We start from the raw sequence: 19,899 nt of genomic DNA, 5'->3' as shown, positions 1-19,899 counted from the left end.
ACAAACTCAAGTTGCTAGTATATTTTAAAATTATGTTTACTTTTTATCTTAGAATGTTATCTGAAATCTAGTTAAAAACAAAGCACTAACACAGTTCTAGAGAGAGCCTGTAGGAAATACAGGCTTCTCAAAATTCTGTTGTTAAATGGTTATGTGAGTAACTCATGCATATTTTCCCACTCAATCCCACAGTTATCTGCAACCAAAGAGTATTTGATCCAAGCTACCAAAAAATAGTCAATAAAAACTACTGTGACAAAATTGTAAGCATAGATGAGACGAACCAGTGTTTTTGGTTCATCTTTTAACAACAAAATATCTTGTACCAGGACAGACCGGTCTTAAGAGCATTTCCAGCCATACCCACAAGGGAGCACAGTGCAGCCAAAGAACAGATCTCATGAGAGAGCTGACTGAAAGAGAAACAAATCAATTGGTAACCAGGCCAGACAGGCTTGGTCACACCACTGTAAGCCAATCAGTCACCATCTGATAAAATACTGGTTTCCAGTCTTTCAAAGGGGCAAAGGTGCAGCCCTTCAGAGAGCAACAGAGCAAGTTATATGAATTCAGTCTTGCACAAATAAAACATTATAAGCTACTACTATTCTAAATGAATGTGTTTTGGTAGTCCCTCTTTATACTTAACAGTTAACATGAAGTTGAAGTTTCATTTGTTAAACACTTCCCTCACCTGATGCTTGGGTGTTTTCTTTTTTTACTCATCATGTGACTAAGTCACAAGGAGAAAACCAATGGCCCAGGCACCAAGCCAACGGAAGAGCACCTTTTATTTCAAAGAAAGGCTTTTGTGTGCATCAGCACAAAATAACTCCTACATGTTGGCTTTGGGCTGATTTGTTTTGATTTTATTTAAGTCAATAATTTTGACAGACCAACATACACATTGTGCTCATTTCTTTAAATACAGAAACTTCCTTTTTCATTTTAAGCTTGAAAATAATACATATTTAGTCATGTAAGACATAAATACATCTTTAGACACCTCTCTCCAAAATCCTAAATTTTTCTCTTGACGAAGTGTGTGCTAAATGACACAAAATGTGTCAGTGCAGCTAGGAATATGGGAAGGTCTCTTTTCTGAGCCAATTAAAAAGTTTTCCCTCTACTTTTTTATTATTCTTACTCTCTAAAGAGACCACAGCTCTAAAGCAAGAAAGGACTGTATTAGCTGGTATGGATCAGCCTATGATCATGTGCTCAGGTAAGCAGCCCATGAGCTGCTCAAAATTATAAGCCAATCAGCAAGGAGCTGCCTGAATCCTGCCTAGTGACAGGCAGCAGACAAAGGGAAGGTCATGGGAAAAGGAGGGGGGGGGGAGAGAAAAGCTGCAATCTAAACAATAGTGCACAATGGGGTTTGCATAACATCATGGGTCTAGAACAGCACCAGCAAAGGGCTCCTGGCAGGCACGCAGCACTAGCCAAAAGTGCTGCAACCATAAAACATCTGCCAAAGCACAAGAGCTAGATGGAGGAAGTGAAGTTCACTGATCATGAACATCAGTAGTCAAATGTGCAAGCCTACTTAAAATGAAGCAAAGGCAAATCAAAGAAAGTGAAGCAGCAAATTGTCATGAGTAATGTGTTCTAGATGGAGAGTTCCAGAGAATGAAAGTGGTGAATAAAACCTACCTTTTAAGTAGTGATTCATAAAAAGCAGTTTTCAGTTGAAATCCTCCATAGCAATTTTGATATAAGTTGTCAGAAATTTTAAAACTATTTTCAAAGAAAAAACAAAATACTGGTTTTGACCTGTTCTTATAGAAGACGTGCTAAAATAATACGCCAATAATTTGGTTTTCTACCACTAAGACAAATCTACTGATCTGGCTGAATGGAATACACACCACCAGCCTAGTGAGCTCCACATACAACTGTGCCTTTGTTTTTAAACGTAATAAACAAAACAGAGGTCACATCATTATCATATGTGCAAATAATAGTTCTTCTAGCCCACCACTGACGATTTGAGTTTTTCTCCCTTGTAAGTTAGTTATGCTACTGTTAGCTGAGAGTAAGTAGAAAAACAAGCCATTTTCTAAGAAAAAATTACGTCACCATCCTGCCCTATTTCACCTAGTGAACACACAGCAGAGCAAGGTGAGCTGTAACTAAAAACCCCTCCAGCTTATTTGTCCCCGCCGCATGCCGAACTGCGGTTCGCGGTTTGGGGAGCGAGGCACGTTCCCCTGCGGCAGAGCCCGGCAGTGTTGCGAGCGCTCCCCAGGGGGCGCCCGCGGGGCCCTGCCGGCCGCAGCCCACGTCGCGGCGGGACGGACGGGCAGGCGCGCGGCAGCCAATCAGACGGGAGTTCCTTAAATCCTACCCAGCAACAAGCCCCACGCGGCGGACGTCGGGCGCGGGCACGAGCGCGGGGGCGCGCATTAAACGAACGGGATTTTCCAAACGGCGCAACAGAAAGCCAAGGGCTTTCCGTCTGAGACCTGGAGCTGCACAACAGCGCTGGCCCACGAGTGCGGGTGCACAGCCGCGAGAATGAACAGGTGTTTAATGCGCAGGAGCATTTTTAGGCGATCACTAAATTCCTGCGATGTTAAAATGTTGAATCAGAAAAACCGCTGAGATCCTACCTGGGTATGGCAGCTGGAAAACTCTCCTTTTTTCAGATTCTATGCAATACCTCTGCTTTTTTGCTATTCCAACAGAAAACTGGTGTTTTGTCATGACTGCAGTATGACTTCTGCCTTGAACGCAGAGGCCAGTCTCCCCCACCTTTGCAAACTGCCTTCTGAAATTGAGCAAAACATTAAGCCCATGTATGTATCTATGCCTAAGAAAAACACCCAGCCATACGGTTAAAGTCTTCTTAAACCAGAGTAAACTCACTGTACAGTTTCAAAGCGATTGGTCTTGTTTATTGTATACATGATGGATAGTGCCATGTACAAACTTGAACTATGCTCTCCTCACTTTTGTGTCACAGTAAATTAAGTAGTTATCTTGTATCTTCTCTACCTCAGGAGGGTAATACCTCCTCTGACATTGGCTCATGAACCTGTTTTTCATACCGAATTTTCAAGGTTTTTTCCCATGAGGCTACAATGCCTTTTGGGAAAAATGGATTCCTCATGGGACAAAACTGACTGACAAGTCTATTTACATAGCTAAGATATTTCATCTGCTGGTGGCTTTACAGAATTGTCCTTACATGTTCATCACTTTATGCCTAGATAACTGCATTTTTTGGAACATGGAAGAATGTAAAACAAGTCTTTCCTAAAAGACTTTTTACAAGCAACTCAAGTCCCTTAGAAACAGCCACTATTTAGCACATGTAGCTTAAGCTGATTCTCCAAGGAGAGTTTTATCTTTTTCTCTATACTGAATTTTAACAGCTACTTACATTATTAAACTAGTCAAACTGTAAGACTGGAACTCAGCCAGAGCAACAAGGCTGCGATAATGTTTTCTTACTTCCCACAAGTGTTAAGAGATTTCAGTTTTTATCAACAACTCAAAACACTAGCTTTCAATTCAGCTGTGAGACCTCCAAACACTAAACAAGTCCTGCTGTTTTAAACAGCAGTAACAGAAAAATTCAGCTTTCTTACAGAAAGATTTTTTAGCATAAACTAAAACACTATGGGTTTTTTTTTCATTTAAAAAAAGGATTTACTAAATATGAAGTTGAAATTGTGCATTTTAAGATACATTTGATAATTATTATTAAACACGGTCTCAATGTATATTACAGTTCCATCTCTGGCATAGGATAAATAGCTTGAATTGCCTTATCATTATCCTTGAATATGAGTAGGACCTAACAATTCCATCGATGTGGTCAAACATATACAACTAAAAACTTACCCAACTTCTGACATTCCAAACTTAAAACCTGAACAACCTGAATTAATTGTTCATGCACATGCACATCAAAAAATATGAGAACCCATGGAAAAAGAAAAATCTTAGAAAAAAGTCAAGATATTCTGATCATGCTGAGGCTTTTCTGGACATTATGAAATATAGTTATTTTTTCCTTTTACACGGAAATAATATTTATAAACTTAAATGTCTCATTTCCAGTAATTCAAAAGGCTACAACTTTGAGAAGGTATCACTAACTTATGCACATTTGCATCCTCTGTCTTCTGTTAGATAAAATACAGAATAACACCATTGTAATGAAGAAACATATTTACCCTGAATGGTGTATTGTCTAGACTAGTTCCCATATCACATATGCAACTAGCTGTCGCGATGTAACCTCGGCTTTCCATCTGGCAGCTCAGTGACATCAGAATTCAGAGGTGAGCTGCCTGATGCTGACAAAGCTCCCAAGAGTCGCTTCTCAAACGCCAGAAGAGGCAGAGGCAAAAAGAAAATTTGCAGCAAAAAAGGCGATGCTGCATTGAAATATTACTGTTTGCCACACATGTAACTGCTTTCTATGAGGCTTTTTTTCTTTTTGCAAAGGTTGCGTTTTCTCAGTAACAAAAAAGCAAGTTTACAATGGAACTAAACCAGCAGTCGGTAAGGTGGCTGTTGGAATGGTTATTAATATTTCCCCTGAGGAAGACACCATTTCTCGGCAGGGGCAACGCACCTGCTGCCTCGCCCACACCAGACCTGCCCTGCACAGGTGCAGCACACGGATGGAAGGGGCATGTCGCCAGGGAGCGAGGAAACCAGTTCTTCCATAAACACTCATCCAGCTGAAGCCTGGTGGGGAGATGTGCGAGGCAGGGAGGCTATTTCCCATTTCCCACATGAAAGGATGAGTTTTCTTTCAGTGAGTGTCTGAGGCAGGCCAATGCAGCACTTCGGCAGCCATCTTGTTCTCTCATCAGCTCCCTACCCGACGGCAGGGACTGCCAGAGATTTGCATTCCCGCTCGGGATTGGTTGCCGCAGAGCTGCTTTACACAAACCAAATCCGCCTGGCAACAGGCTAAAAATAGCCAGCGCTGCTGCTGGGAGCGGCACCGCGGCGGGGAGGGAGCGCGGCTCGGCCAACGCGAGGGGCCAAGGCACGCGCTGCCGTCCTACTGTGGCCTTGCGCGCGGGCACGGCGCGCTGAACTCCCTCAGAGTTTCGGTAGGGCTTTTTAAATGACAAAAATAAATTCTGATGTAGTTCTCTTTCCAAATCAAAACAAACTATTCTAATATGCACACTATCTTCTTTTCCACTCCCATTTCTAAGCAACCTGGAACAGAAACCATCTTTCTTACTCTTAACACCCCATGTCAGTTTGGTGAGATGGCAATGGAATAATCCACAACACCAGCAACAAATGTCACCTAATCCTTACTAGATGTGGACTCTTACACGAAGTTCTTCTTGACTCCTGAGTTATCCCTTGTTAATCACAGCTCACCAGAAACACACCTGTACAATTCCTCCACTCGAAACTAAAGACTGTGTGGGATTTGGAAGGACAAGCAGGATAAACCAAGAAAAGAAAATCTGTAACTAGAGAAAGCATCTTAACAATGAAATTTAAACACAAAATAAAGTTAGTAAAGTGCAAAATTTTAAAGATATTATGTACATACATGTTCTATGATAGTAACTCCAGCAATAATCTGGGTGTCCATCATTTTACAACTTTATCCTACAAAACAGGAATCATCTACAGAAGTTTCATTTTCAGCAGTACTGAACTGCCAGCTTCTGACTGCAGCAGAAGCAAGTAAAGACATTTCCACATCTTTCTATTCAACACATCTGTCCTCAGGTTTCTGTTTCATGGAAGTGGTTAAAGGCAGGTGAAAGCCAACATCATAAGATGAATGAAGCACCCTGTGCATGCAGGACATGTACAGCTATCTAACCCAGCTCTTAGGCAGCCTGAAACGTGCCATCTGATACGTAAAACATACATAAGCACTGCTGGAATGAAAAAAGGTATTTTCTGTACTACTATCACAATTAAAGGAGAGAAGAAGAAAAGTGACCAAAGCAGGTGGTTAGTCACACTGACCACTGAAGACAGTTGATATCTTTTGAATGACTCAACAGAATCACAAAAATTAACCAGAAATCCCAATAGGAAGTAAGTGAAGTAAGACAAAAATTTGCATATAAAAAAGCTAAAAATAAAATTAGGGGGAAAACTCCACCATCACCACCACCAAACAAACCAAAACACACAAAGTTTTTGTGAAAGCTAGAGTTTACCTAAACTTTATTACCTGTACCTAGTGTTAGGACTATTTGTCACAAGTATTCTTTTAAGGAAAAGTAACTTACTGCATAGATGTTAATTAGCTACCCCTAATGCATTTTACTAGAAATTGTGTCCCCTACCACAATACATTTTTTCATTTATCAGAGGCTAAATGTTTTCCAAAGGAAACTGATGTTGTGGAATGATGAGAACTAGAAAATGCCAACTTAATATTCTATTCATTACTAGATACAGAGGAGAAAAAAAAAAAAAAGGCACATTTTCAGTACTGGTAGCACACTGTATTAATATGCTAAGGATCCTAGATAATGCAGGTAATTCATGTTTTTACAATTATAAACAGTCACTTTCTAATAAAGTTGTATGGTAGTCAATTTCTTACTGTACAAAACATGAAACCAGAGTAAGACTTACTTACTCTAGTAAAAGTATATAATGGCAGATTAAATTCTCTTGCGTCAGTGGGTGGACAATGATTTTTCTGTATTTCCTCTTAGGCAAAGATTTGTCACATCTCACACCTGTAAAGGGGTGTAACAAAAATTACCGAAAGTGTCACCCAAATTGTCCTTCAAACGTTTCACAATTGAATATGTAAGCAACCATTGCATGGATGATTCTTCAACTTCAGCATGTCTAGAACAAGCTCTGCAGACACAGATTGCCAGATTTAATTCTTTGCTAAGCTGTCCAAGGAACAGGAAGCAGAAAGTAAAAAAAACCTACAATGATTTCTTTATATAGTTCCAATCATAGAAATAAATGATAACAAAAATAGAACTAGCTTTGAAAGGGGCTTTGATGACAAAAAGTAGCCTGAAAGGGCACCAGTTCTTACTGTAGTCTTCCTTTCTAGAACCTTTGACACACCCACCTACTCATCATACTTGCTGCACAGCCAGCAGACTTACAATCTCACTGTATGCCATTTACCTGACTTGTTGGGAGACCAATGCAATATCCTAGATTTAATTGTTACCATATAAGAAATACTCTTTTCTCGTCACTATCTTCTTGCCACACTTCTAAATTCAGTACCAGTAGAAATAAATTTTGAAATGATGCCACACTAGTTTTAAGTGGCATAGTTGTATTGATCTGCATCAGCAGCACCTGAAGCAACAAAGCACAGTATGTTAATTTCTGAGGTGCTGACTTACACCTAATGCTAATAATTCTTGTCAACTCACATACTCTGAAAAACAAAGATATTTGAATAAAAGCAAAGGAGGATGAGAGTCATGTCCTGAAAGTAATTACTCAGTTGATGGGAAAATCCCTTTTTTACCAGGGTGCAGCTAAAGTTTGGCTGAAATCAGTTGGTAGGTAAAGAATCAGGAAAATGAAGAACTTCTGTGTCAATATACGACAGACACTTTTTTTTTTTTACAGCAAGACAATGATTCACTGAAACAACCTCCCCAAAGGATATGTCAAAATCCCCATCACTAGAGGTTTTCAAGATGCAAGTAGACACGATGCCAGATAATCTCATCTAGGCTCTCTTTCCCAAGAAAGGCCATATCACGTGATATTTCAAGGTCCTTTCCAACTGAAGATATTCTATGAACTTAGCTGTACAACTGATTTAATTACCAGAAGACTGGTATTAGCTGTCAGATATTAAAACCCCTCTAAAATGGGACTTTTAAAGGTGGTCAGATGACTACTCCCCCAGTCTTCTGAAAAACTGTTACATCTTCAGCAAGAGCAGTAATTGCACAGCTAAGAAGGTACCTTTCAAGATAAGCAATCTTCTACTAATAAGCTAAGTCATTAAAAAACAAAAAAACCTCTCCTCTTGAATACACTATATACACAGACACATTTTATATACTTTATGTATTTTGTATTTATAAAGATACATATGGTTGGGGAAGACATGATCATCTGTCTTACAATAAGAAAAGTCTAAAATGTTAAGTTGTGAACTCGAGGATCTAGGTTTATTTGCATAGGGTTTTAAGGGTAATTTTTGTATATGGAAGCTAAAAAACATATGGAAACAGTTGACCATCAGGCTGAAATAAGCGTAAGTGAACTTATCTTTGAGACAATTTTCTCCCAGAAAAACAAATTCATCTTGTTTGCTATCTCTGGTCAGATAGGCAAAAAAAATTTCATATGACTAAAGTTAGACTGTTTCTGAAACTTAATTTCTCATTCATATAAGACACAGACTTCTATCACACCTGAGATACGAATTCCGAGCACCTCACTTCCCCTTCTTTGGTCAACCAATAGAATTAATGCTTCATTTTCTATCTTTAATTCATTTTTCTGATTGTTTGCTCTTCTGACATGGCAATATAAACTATTCGGTAAATACTGCTGCTAAAAATATAGAGAAATAAAGACATTGCAGAGAGTATGAAGTGTCACAGGCTCTTACAAAGTTATATTCAACTTTTATTTAGGAATATCCATAATAACAGCATAGACAAAGAGGATGTCAAATAAAAACTGCCATAAATGTCTTTGTTTTAAGGGCAAGGTACACTGCAAGGCCCAAGAATCCCATTCTAGAAGGGGAAGGTTATTTTCAGAAGTCCAAACTAGGGGACACCAAGCAATGGACAAAGTCTTAAGTGCCTATCAAAAACGGAACACTTTTTTGGGTGGGTTTTTTAATTCGAAGAATTCAAGTGAAAAAAATTAGGATAAACTTGAAATGCAACACAATATAACACATTTTTGTATAAGTTCCTCATACCTACAAAACTTGATTAAAATGAGCACTCTTAAAATTCCCACACATTTAAACTGTGTTTTCATATGTAAGTTTTAACAGTCACAACCCATCTTCCACCTGCAAAATTTCATTTTGAAGAATCTTCAAAACAGTTCACAACAACTAAGAAGTTAGATGTCAAAATATGGTGCAAGAAGGAAAAATACTGAAACCAATTTATATTATTCAGATATAATGAAATACTTTTTTCTCCCCGTTCTGCAACTGCAGCCCATGCACAACTAATCCAGTATAATCCCACATCAAACTGTGAAGACAAGTCAAGGAACAGGAAAACAGGAGTTTATTGCTATTATAATATAAAATATAAGAACAAAGTAAGTATTTGGTAGAAAGTCTTGTTTCTCACTAGAAAAACATCAATTTGCAAAGTAAGTTTTATTGCCAGGTTTTTGTTTCCCATCCCTGATGAAGGTAGTTTAAAGGTTCACCAAAATGTGGAATAAATAGGTATAATATTTCATGAATAAAAGTAATTTTTTAGAAATGCTGCTTCAGACAGACTCACTTTATAGCAGCAGTGCTGCTGTAAACATTCCGTGTATTCATCTGTGGCTACCAGAGACCACCACAGTTGCTAAGCAACATCTCAATTTTGATATTTACCATTTTGGCATATTCATTGGAACCATACTTATTCTTTAAAAAACCTCATCTCATTCCATTCCTTTCACAACTGTTTTATGAAATGCAATCAAATGGATTTCTCAGAGGGAAAAGGGGGGGTGGGGAAGCTTCCTTTTTCTTATACTTTTTAAAGTATCTATGTGTAGATAAAATATCTTAGAATATTTGCATGTGACAAGAAACACCATAGTGCTATAGAAACCCCACTGAGTTTCAGCAATTATCTTGCCTTTTCTGATTTCTGGTTTCTCCACTTAGGTTAAGCAAGGACAGGAAGTAGAGAATTTCATACTAACAGGAACATAAAAAAATCCACACCAAGAGCAATTAGCATATTATCTAGATTTATTCTACAATGGAGTAAAATACTACTCTGATAATGAGATTGAACCCCCTCAATCAAAGAATGTGACACATGAGCCCATACATGTTCTTCTTCCATCTTACAAAAAAAAGGACCAATATAAATGACCTTCAGTGACTCTACCAATACACTGGCATCAAGCAGCAGATTTCATAGTGGAAGGAAAAGAAAAAAGATTGCAAAAATCCATGCAGTCAACATATTTCTGTGGATAATATTGCTATGAGGTTACTGCTCCTTGAGAGACTGCCCACACTGACTGTCATCTAATCCAGAGGGGTTTCCTATGTAACAAGACGGCATCCTATGCCCTAGACAGCTACTCTGCACATTTTGCATACAGTAATAATATTCAAAAGGGGCAACAAGCTTTTCAGAACTCTAGCAGAATAAGCATCACCACTGCTATTCAGTAGCATCTTAAACAGTTTAATCAATATCCATACACAGAGTCCCAGTCTCATAAACGCTCTCCTGTCCTTATTAAGTAGCACTTAAGCATTAAGAAGTACTCCTCAATGTCTTCTTAAAGGGTTCTGTTACATTAATATATACCATGACATCTCCCTTTGGATTAAGTAAGGATTGAGGAAGAAAGAGGAGAGGATGAAATGCTAATAATTAGGTGTAGGCTCTTGTGATGAGAACTGTAAATAGCTATGTTTTTATGAAATACTAAATAAGTGGAATCATGCATGCACTTCAGGCAACAGCTCTTCAAGTCATTACCTTAAAATGACCAAGGGAAAAAGCAAGTGCTTAATTAACCACTGGAAATAGGAGATGACAAACCTAGTGTTGCACAGGTATCTCAAAGATGTAGAGTAAAAAACCAATTATCTAAAAGCAATTCAGCTATTGGACCTTCTCATCTTGCAATATGAATCTTAATAAAAGGGAGTCAATTAGCAAGTGCTGTATCACTTTAGCTGCCAAGCACTATCATTTACCTTTTGTATTGTGGGATGACCAAATGCCAACAGCCATATCTGTAGCAAAACCCCAGTACTAGGAATATGAAGTATTTTCTGTGCATTACAGCTTCTTGTTAATATTACAGAGGAATATGAACTTCTAAACATAAGAAACTGAAATGAAAATCTGTACTCTGAAGACATTTCTTTTCCATAACCATTGAAGAATCCATCTTTGTGTTTCCTCAGTTTTTTAGTATAAGATCCTTGAAGAAGAAAAGCAGGAAAGTTATATGCAAAATGTCCTCTTGACCACATCAGTCAGCAAGTTCTCACACTAGGTTTCTTAGATGATACAAAAGCAAAATAAAAAGGAAGATTGAAGAGATGTTCCATATAATCAATAAAGACCTCTGTCTTTAAGATGCTACAGGCCTCCAATGAGATCAACTTACACTTCCAAAAGTGTTTCTTGCGTCTATTTACTAACGTCCCCAATGAGGCTTGCCATTATGTAGGATGCACAGGTAATTCTGGAAAACTTTCCTGCCTTTAAACTTCACATGTAGGGTGACAGGTTTTAGGTTTTTTTCCTGATGAATTTTTTTCAAAGCCACCATGAGCCCCAGTTTGCAGTTACTCAACACCATCACCTCTGCACGGTTGCTGGCAGCGAATGTGTGGATGGAAGTCAGCCAGCAACGTTTTGTTCATGCTGACTATTGAGATCATACACACTAGCCTAGTGAACCAGTGAAATACACCTAGATATATATGATCTGTTTAGGATGCCAGAAAAAACAGGTCTAGAGACACCTCCAATGCCAGTGTCGCATTCCTAAGGGGAAAGGATGGAAGTGAACAAAAGCAAAACACATTTCTTCTAGTAATGAGGCCATTGTTTTGCTTGCTAATGCAAGTTTTCAAAAATAAAGAAGACAGTATTACAAATTTGTGAAGCATTGAGAGTCTGCACAGAACATCAAACTAGCATTCACAGTATTATACAAAACCAAAAAAAGGAGCTGCAAATTTACCTCTACTGATACATTATTTGACAATGATTTTGCCAGAACAGTCCATAAAAAAGTTTTTGAGCCTGGTTCTAAAAAACAGTGGCCAGTCTGTAGCGATACTGCTAGCACATTCAAGAGTTGATAGTACCTGGTCTGTAAAAGACTTCTTCTGTGAAGAACTCAAAGCATTTCTACAAAAAACATCCTTAATTTTACTGTTTTGTGAGGCAGAAAGCAGCTGATGAAGCAACAATCCAGTAATACCATTTCACAAACACAGAAATACATTAAGAATTTATACAGCTATTTTAGACTGCTTGCCTTCCCAAATGTCATTAAAAATCATATGGAGAAAAACACATCTGCACAGTCACTCAGGGTGACCATTTACAAGAAACTCTGTTTCTCTTGCCTAGGAAGTTTCCCAAATGCCACCCAGAGTTAGATGCCAGAAGCACACTGTAAGAATTATACTTAAAAATGCCTCCATTGATAAAATGTATAAAAGCCTCAAAGGAAAGCATCTTAAATTTTGACCATTTAAGGTTTGCTGTAATAAGTCAACCTGCAGAAAGGTTCCACCCAGAAACCTTTATCATCAAATGGAACACACTTCCACAGTCTGTCTTTTGCCTGGTGAGCTGGCAAGCCATAATACTTGCTTGCTTCCTGGAGAGGACAGGCTGCAATTTCACCTCATCCAAAAAATCAAAGGCTAGACTTCTCTTTGAATGAGTGAGGACATCACTATACATGCTTTTTTCATGTGCTGGCGCATAACATAGCTGAACTGTTTCCTGATAATTTTTCAGACTAACTACAGACTCTGCTGATGAATTTACATGCATGACCACCTCTCCCAAGTTTGCATTTGTGATCATAAAACTATTTTATTCACATACCCCCAAGGTGAATATGACCAGGTCATAATCATTTGTCACCATGGGGCCTGAGGAAGAATTTTTCTACATAATAGAACACTGAGGAAAGGGCAACAGAAGCTATAGAACTGGCTCACTTCCTGAGAATCCTTCTAATCCATTTTCTCTGGAAGCTGGTACTAGCTTCTTTAAAATCATGTACAGTTCCAGTGAGAACTCTCTGCACAAGAACCTACTGATCCTTGAAAGAACATTAAAAAGAACTGCTGTCAAACGTAATAGCTGCCATTAGGAGAGCACAAAATTCCACATCACAGATCAGCTGATCTTTCCAAAGAAAAACTCTTGTTTAGATCTTCTCAGAATAGCTAAAGTATGCTTCAACCTTCTCTCTGTGGGGTTGCTGATGGAGAACACCAGGGACCTCTTCCCCTCCCATCCCAGAACTGATGGAGCACAGGCCTACACTGCAGCTGATAGCTACATCTGTGAATTATCTAAATGTCACTGAAGTTCTAAAACAATGCAGCATAAAAGTTGTACTGCTCACAGTTTTAAATGTTGCTCTCCTTGATTATACCCCTCCACCCCCAAAACCCACAACAACAACAAAAGAAGAAAAAACACCACCACAGCAAACCCACAAAGCAGATTTAAGTACAAAAGGAACACATCACATAAGGTGCAATTTTAGGGTAGGTCTGACCACTAATTAAGAAAAGAAAAAACCACAACAAAAGAGACACAACTGTAAATAAGAACAAGATAAGGTCACTGACTGCCTGGCATTAGGATAATTGAGTATTACCGTGTATTTTACTTTTCTCAACCATAAAGGTTTTCATTCAACAGTTAAAAGTTTTGCTGCATGGAGATTAAGCTTTGCCCACTGTCCTTTCAGAAGGGAGGAGATGGAGGAAAACAAGTATCCAAAATCATTGCAGCACCTCTGGTGAAAAATAACAAACTGCTAGAATTAAGGAAGACACCCTAAAACATGACAACAAAAAGAATAGTTCCTAGGCTCATCAGACCACTAAACGTCCTTAGCCATCCATTTGCTGAAACCAAAAAGGCACTTGGCTTGTTGGTTAACTTAGATTCATCTGTCTACAAGCCACAAGATGAGACAGTCCAGAAATTATTCTTGGGGAAGAGAGCTAGACAACTTTTGTGAGTTATCACCACCAAGTCAAACTAGCAATAAAGGTTGTACCAGACCCTGCTAGGTAACTGTATACAATTATCAGAAATTTGGATTACATGGAAGATTTCATGAGCGCATTATCCCATGTAACCAGCTGCAGAGCTGCCATAGTAGGCAAGCCATACATCAGTTGTTCCAAATCCATGTCTCATTAAATTTCATACGTTGGCCATTCTTTTAAGCCTGTCTTCTAATGAAAGTGAGATGTCTTTCTGGAAGGAGACAAAAAAATTTCTCCTCTTCATTTACTCACTAACAGCAAAATTATTTTAAATACCCCCAAAACCCCAATAACCTAACTGGCATTCATAGAGAAGAAGACAGACTGTTTTCAGAGATGCATAGCACACTGACAAGAGGAAACAGATTCAGCTTGCAGCAAGAGAAATTCCACAGCAGATACAGAGAACGGCTCTTCACTACAAGGGTGGGCAAACACTGAAACAGCCTGTCCACAGTGGTTGTGGAAGGCTCCTCAGGGAACCAGTCATGGCACCGAGAATTCAGAATGCATTTGGATAACCGAGTCAGGCATGTGGTGTAATTCCTGGGTCCTGTGCATGGTGAGGAGTTGGACTTGATGATCTTTGTGGGTCCCTTCAAATCAAAAATTCTATGATTCACCCTTGACAAACCCTACAGCAACCTGGTCTAATTTTGAAGTTAACCTCCTCTGAACAAGGTGTCAGACCAGAAGACATGCAGAGGTCCCTTCCAACCTAAATTATCAGCTTAACTTTAAAATTACTCTACAATTTTATTGTTGAGCCAGAGTGATTCTTGTGCTTTTTGCTAGGACTCCTAATTTTTCAACATTGTAAAAAACCAATACAGACAACAGGACTGCAACCTCTACAGATACATAACTCACATCATCAACATTTAGTATCACTCATGAACATCTCTTTATAAAGGGTATGACTTCCTTACTCTTTCTCTGTATGCAACAGAATTTCAGTCTCTCCGCATTACCTGTCTATTTTGGGCTTTAGCTAACTATTTTGTTTGTGTGATCCCCACCTACTTCCAGGGCAGTGTCCTGTCAAGCAGGTATGTTTTGTGCTGAATGGTCTACAGATGTACAAATCAGATTTTGGTGTGCAAGGCTAATACATCTATTGTAATAAATCTAAGACGGTGTTGGGGTGTCACTAAGCAAATGATCCTGATGACTCTGTCAGAGCTAATCTTTCTGTAACTTAACAGAAAGTAACTATTTTACAATACCAATCACAAACTTGGAGCATGATTGCTACCCTCTCCCCTTCAAAAGCTTTAAAAATCAATTTAGTGTTTTGTTGATACAGGGCTTGGGATGGGGAAGTTGTTTTTTAAGGAAAAGACTGTATCAAGAAGTAACCACATTACAGATATTGGGTATTTACACCAAGGAACTTTGTTCTAAAATGATATCCTTTTTAAAATAGTATTTCAGCAATTAAACCACCTCCATGTTAATTGAAATAATATTCTTTCACGTTCACTTGCACACTGTTACCCTCCACTATTTTTCTCCAGACCTTTCTAAAAAGTCTTCAGGGTCTTCCACAATTTCTATTTTATATTGAGTTACTGGGGGGGGGATATCTCAGAAAAGTATTCTCAGCCAATTCTTTTAAAACTCCTGGATGCAGATTACAAAGACCTGCTTATAGCCTTTGCTAAGAAATACCTATCATGGAGTCTTTAGTATCTTCATTGTAACTTCAAGGTTTCTTGAAGTTGAAAAAACCTTGAGTTACTTACACGACCTTGCACTATAATCTCACTTTTATCAAAATAACCCCAAAATATTTACTGTAACCTGCCTTTTTTTCTTTCACTATGATTCTGTTATCATTATCACCTATATTACAGCTAGAATTCTCAATTTTTAACAAATCTCACATTCGTTACCCTTTGCTTTACCAGTCAAGGTTTTCCTCTCAGGAACATTTTATTTTAATCAGTTTTCTACATTCCTCATGCCCCACTCAATGCCACTTCTCCTCTACCATCCTCACACTCACACTACATAGAAAGGAGGGAGGGGCCCTAAACTGCTTCCTTCATATAGCAATGAAAGCAAGACGGGTTCTAATGGAATTTGACATTTACAAAAAACTTTATAATTGTTAACGGTGATTTCTAGTGTAATTTATTTGGGGAAATCTACCATATACCTGTGTTTGAACTCGCTCACACACATGCCCATTTTTGTGCTTTCTGTAGTCTGGACATGCATATAACCAGACTTCTAAATGACAAGCAAAATTCTGTCCATATCAAATCTTACGTTAGCACTGCAAAGTTATTGAAGGTTTCAAAGTGTATGAGCTCACTACAAACTGCAACTCATTTGGCCCATATTGTAGGTATGCAGCATTTTTCTCTGCCATATGAATGCAGAAGTTTACCTTTCTCTGTTACTGTTAAATTCCCCCCTCTGTAATGTCAACCAGTTACAGTTCCCTTTCTTAGCATATTTACTCTATAAGCCTTAATTCCCAGGCCATTTCAGAATGCCTCCAATATTTGCAGTATCTATCACTCCCATTTTAAGCTCTAATAATCCATCTGCCTACTTTGTTCTTTTCCCTCTTTAGTTTCATTCTCTTCAATTAATCTTTTTTTTCCTTCAACCAAAGCAGGCCTGTCTACTTCCAGTTCCACACCCTATCTCGAGCTGATGTTTGCCTTTAAGTGGCCATGTTTTGTTGGCTTGCTCATGCATCTCCAGTTATCTCTTTTCTTTGGGTCAGTGGCCTTCCTTATCCAGTAATTTTCTTTTACCGTCTCTCTTTTCCAGTCTTCCACTCTGTCACTACTTTGACTTATAAAATAGAAACAACACAAATATACTGGTGCAGAACTAGCACATCTGCCCCATGCAACCATTTCATGCATTACATGCATAACCACAGTAGACCGTATTATGTAATTAGCAATACTTAAATTGTTTAAATTTGCAGCTCTAAGTCAAGGTTATTGTTTCCTGAGGAGGAGAATCATAAAAATACCATATTCTGATCTATTTCCCTACTTACAAAAACAACTATTTAAAATGTGCATATAGGCTTTTAAGAAGGTATTTATACTAAAATATACTCAGACAACAATTCAGTATCCAATTATTTTAACAGCTTTGTAATCTCAACAAGAAGAGAATTCAAACTACAACCAGGATCATGAAGATCCTTCGTAACACCATGAAGCTGAAACACAATTGGTAGATTCGGCTTTGTCAACTCCACACCCTTTCCAGGGTAAACTCTCACTATTGCTAAGCCTCCATGTTCATCAACTGGTGTCACTACAGAGACAAAAATAACACAACAGGAAAACACTAGAGCTTTGAATCAAACAAAAGCAGTAACATCACCAACAAAAACACCATACTCAAATTTCCAATGTTTTTTAACTACTTAGTTTTACTAAATTAAACATTTTACAATAATTTCTAGGTAACATTCTCCCTAAAAACAGTAAACCCAAAATAATTATAGCCAGAACAAATGACTTCTGGGCTTCCCAGAAAAAGCCACTTACATTCAAATTTAATTCCTGGCATTGTGCCAAAGTGGGGGGGGTGGGGGGGTGGGCACCTGAGTGAAAAATTAACTTCAAAGTCCTCTAAAACATGAATGCAGAAAATTAGTTGATTTTCTTACCTGACAAGAAGATGGCACGTGCAAAATGAGCTTCCTCCTCTGAGCAAGCCACTGACATGCAGCTCATTTGCATAAGTATTATGAGCTACAAGTAGACTTCCAGGTCGGCCATCTTGATACTAAGATCTTGTTTTGTTTACATAACAGCATGAGTACTGGTTTTTAGCCAGCCTGAGCTATGCTGTTATACCTCGCAGCTAGTAGCCTACATCTGTTCGTTAAAGCCTGCTGGAATTCCTACTTCTCCACATAAATAGCTGTATGTGTCAGAGTGCCCCTGCAGCTCACTGAGCATGCCACAGCCTCTAAGGAAACTGTTGCAACTGCAAGTGCCTCCAGTTGTACTCTTTGTACTGCCTTCTGTGCTGCCAACTATTAGTGCTGCAGCAACTATGTGCAGTGAAGTACCTCCCACATACCACACAGTAGTACCAACAAGCATAGATTTATTACAGCACAGAGCAAGACAGCACACTGAAAAAAAAAAATCAAGCTGAAATTTCCTCAGTGTTTTCACTTACTAGCAATCTAATTACACCTAGATTCCTTTGTACATCTTTTCACATTCATCAATGTTGCTTTTCCTGTCCAGAAACCAGAGTGCTCCTGCAACCCGTGTGAAGGAGAAGTCCATGACACATGTTAGCTGCTGCCGACACGGAGCCAGAGTGCAGTTACAGCTAGCTGGCGCCAGTAAAAATTTACATAAAGGGGCCTCATTTCAAGACTAAATTGCAGCAGGATATTGCTGAGCAAAGCCTTCCCCCTCCCCATGGGTTCTAGAATATACTTTTCTAGGTATTTGTTTACTAATAATCCAGCTCCGTGTCAAAAGTCAAGTGCTGCTCTCATTGTCCATATAAATGAAAACTGACAATAGCGTCTGCAAAATAAATTTCACCTTGCAGCCTGTTTCAAGTAGAATGCTACACACACTGTTCATGGTCATTCTCTAGTAATAGAAGTAACACCAGAAAAACTGCACAATGCTCAGCAGCCAGGTATTCTTAACCTAGTATTTCCAGTATTTTGCAAATTTCTAACAACAAATAAATACTAATTCCAAATAAAACAAATTCATTTTTAACCTAATACTGACAAGTAACATCTGACCACTTAATTTATTGTCTGTATTTCACATCTAATTTTTCGTAATTAGTTAGATGTACAAGAAAAAAAAAAGAGGATCTCTCAACCAGAACTATCTTTTCAAGTACCTCTAAGGTACAGTGACAGGCAGCGGCAGAAGCTTGGATTTCAGCCTCACTTTGACTTCTACCAGCTAATTTAAAAATCCCTACCTTTTTCCTTCCAGTCAAACTCCAATTAAATAAATGCTTAAGTTACATTTTACAAATACTTATTCTAAAAGTCACTGTAGTTTTTTTGGGGAAAGAAAAAAGAAACCAGGCTTTAAGTGCCTGTGTGTGTAAAGGATGAGTAATTCACCAATACCTTTTCCCCCCTCACGTACTGCCTTGTAACAACTCTTAGAGCATGAAAAAAACAATGCAAATAGGTACACTATTTATTATACTAGGTATAAACACAAATTCGTGAAACCTTAAATAAAATCAAGTTTGGCTCACTATACATCTAGCAATAGGCATCTGTAGTTACAGCCTGGCACCATTTATTGAAAAAGCAAGGTGATGAAGCCAGGGATGCTTGTTGATTTGAACATGGCAAAGGCAGAGCATCTCAGGACCAGAAGAGCCTGCTTTACACCCCGGCCTCTTCCAGTTCCCTGCATCGTTCCTCTTTACAATGCCAACAGTGGCAAGGCTTATACAGTCAAATTATATGTCCCATTTTCTGCTGCAAGCATTATTTACTTATGTATGGCTGGTTCTAGGTCATTTGAGCATAACACAATATGCTCACCTGTAATATCAAAAAGATACTATTTTTGTGTCTGAAAATATTTAGCAATGCAAATTACTCCTCATTTCTTGTTATAATTTATGCTCACCTTTTGCATCCAAAATCCTAGAGTGATTTGTAAGGGAAAGCTAATTATTTTTCCAGAATGACTGTCACATTAAAATGACAATCATTAACAACCTTTTTACATTAGCTATATTTTTTGATTTGCCTTACTTTCAGATTGATTTATGTATGCTAGCACATCGGAGCACATACAGAATACATCTTCCAGTGATGCTGTTGTCATTTGCAGAATGAATCATCGGATTAACAGCTTCTGAGCTTTTTAAAAGGAAAGGGCACCACTGCAACTTAAAAAAAAAAAAAAATTGAAAACCCCTTGGATTTCCCAAATAGAGCCATATCCCTACCCTTGCCCGAGCTC

The 19,899-nt window shown here is 38.4% G+C and overlaps 1 protein-coding gene across 8 annotated transcripts in view; it reads right to left on the bottom strand.

The window, feature by feature from the left end:
• Positions 1–19,899, bottom strand: part of ATF7IP (activating transcription factor 7 interacting protein) — an 87,447-nt gene that overhangs the window by 53,200 nt on the left and 14,348 nt on the right. For 2 of the 8 annotated variants that reach the window (XM_069001979.1, XM_069001989.1), the window contains exon 1: positions 4,592–4,764. The exons of 4 other annotated variants lie outside the window; for them this stretch is intronic. In XM_069001979.1, the coding sequence (XP_068858080.1) occupies positions 4,592–4,686 (95 nt within the window). In that variant the 5' untranslated portion in view covers positions 4,687–4,764. Of the gene's footprint in view, positions 1–1,656; positions 1,917–4,591; positions 4,765–17,588; positions 17,928–19,899 lie in introns of those variants that run through there. 2 more of the 8 variants (XM_069002003.1, XM_069002012.1) reach the window with 2 other exon arrangements.

This window comes from Aphelocoma coerulescens, chromosome 1A, assembly GCF_041296385.1.
Source record: "Aphelocoma coerulescens isolate FSJ_1873_10779 chromosome 1A, UR_Acoe_1.0, whole genome shotgun sequence".
Taxonomy (NCBI): domain Eukaryota; kingdom Metazoa; phylum Chordata; class Aves; order Passeriformes; family Corvidae; genus Aphelocoma; species Aphelocoma coerulescens.
This window is presented reverse-complemented; position numbering and strand designations above follow the sequence as displayed.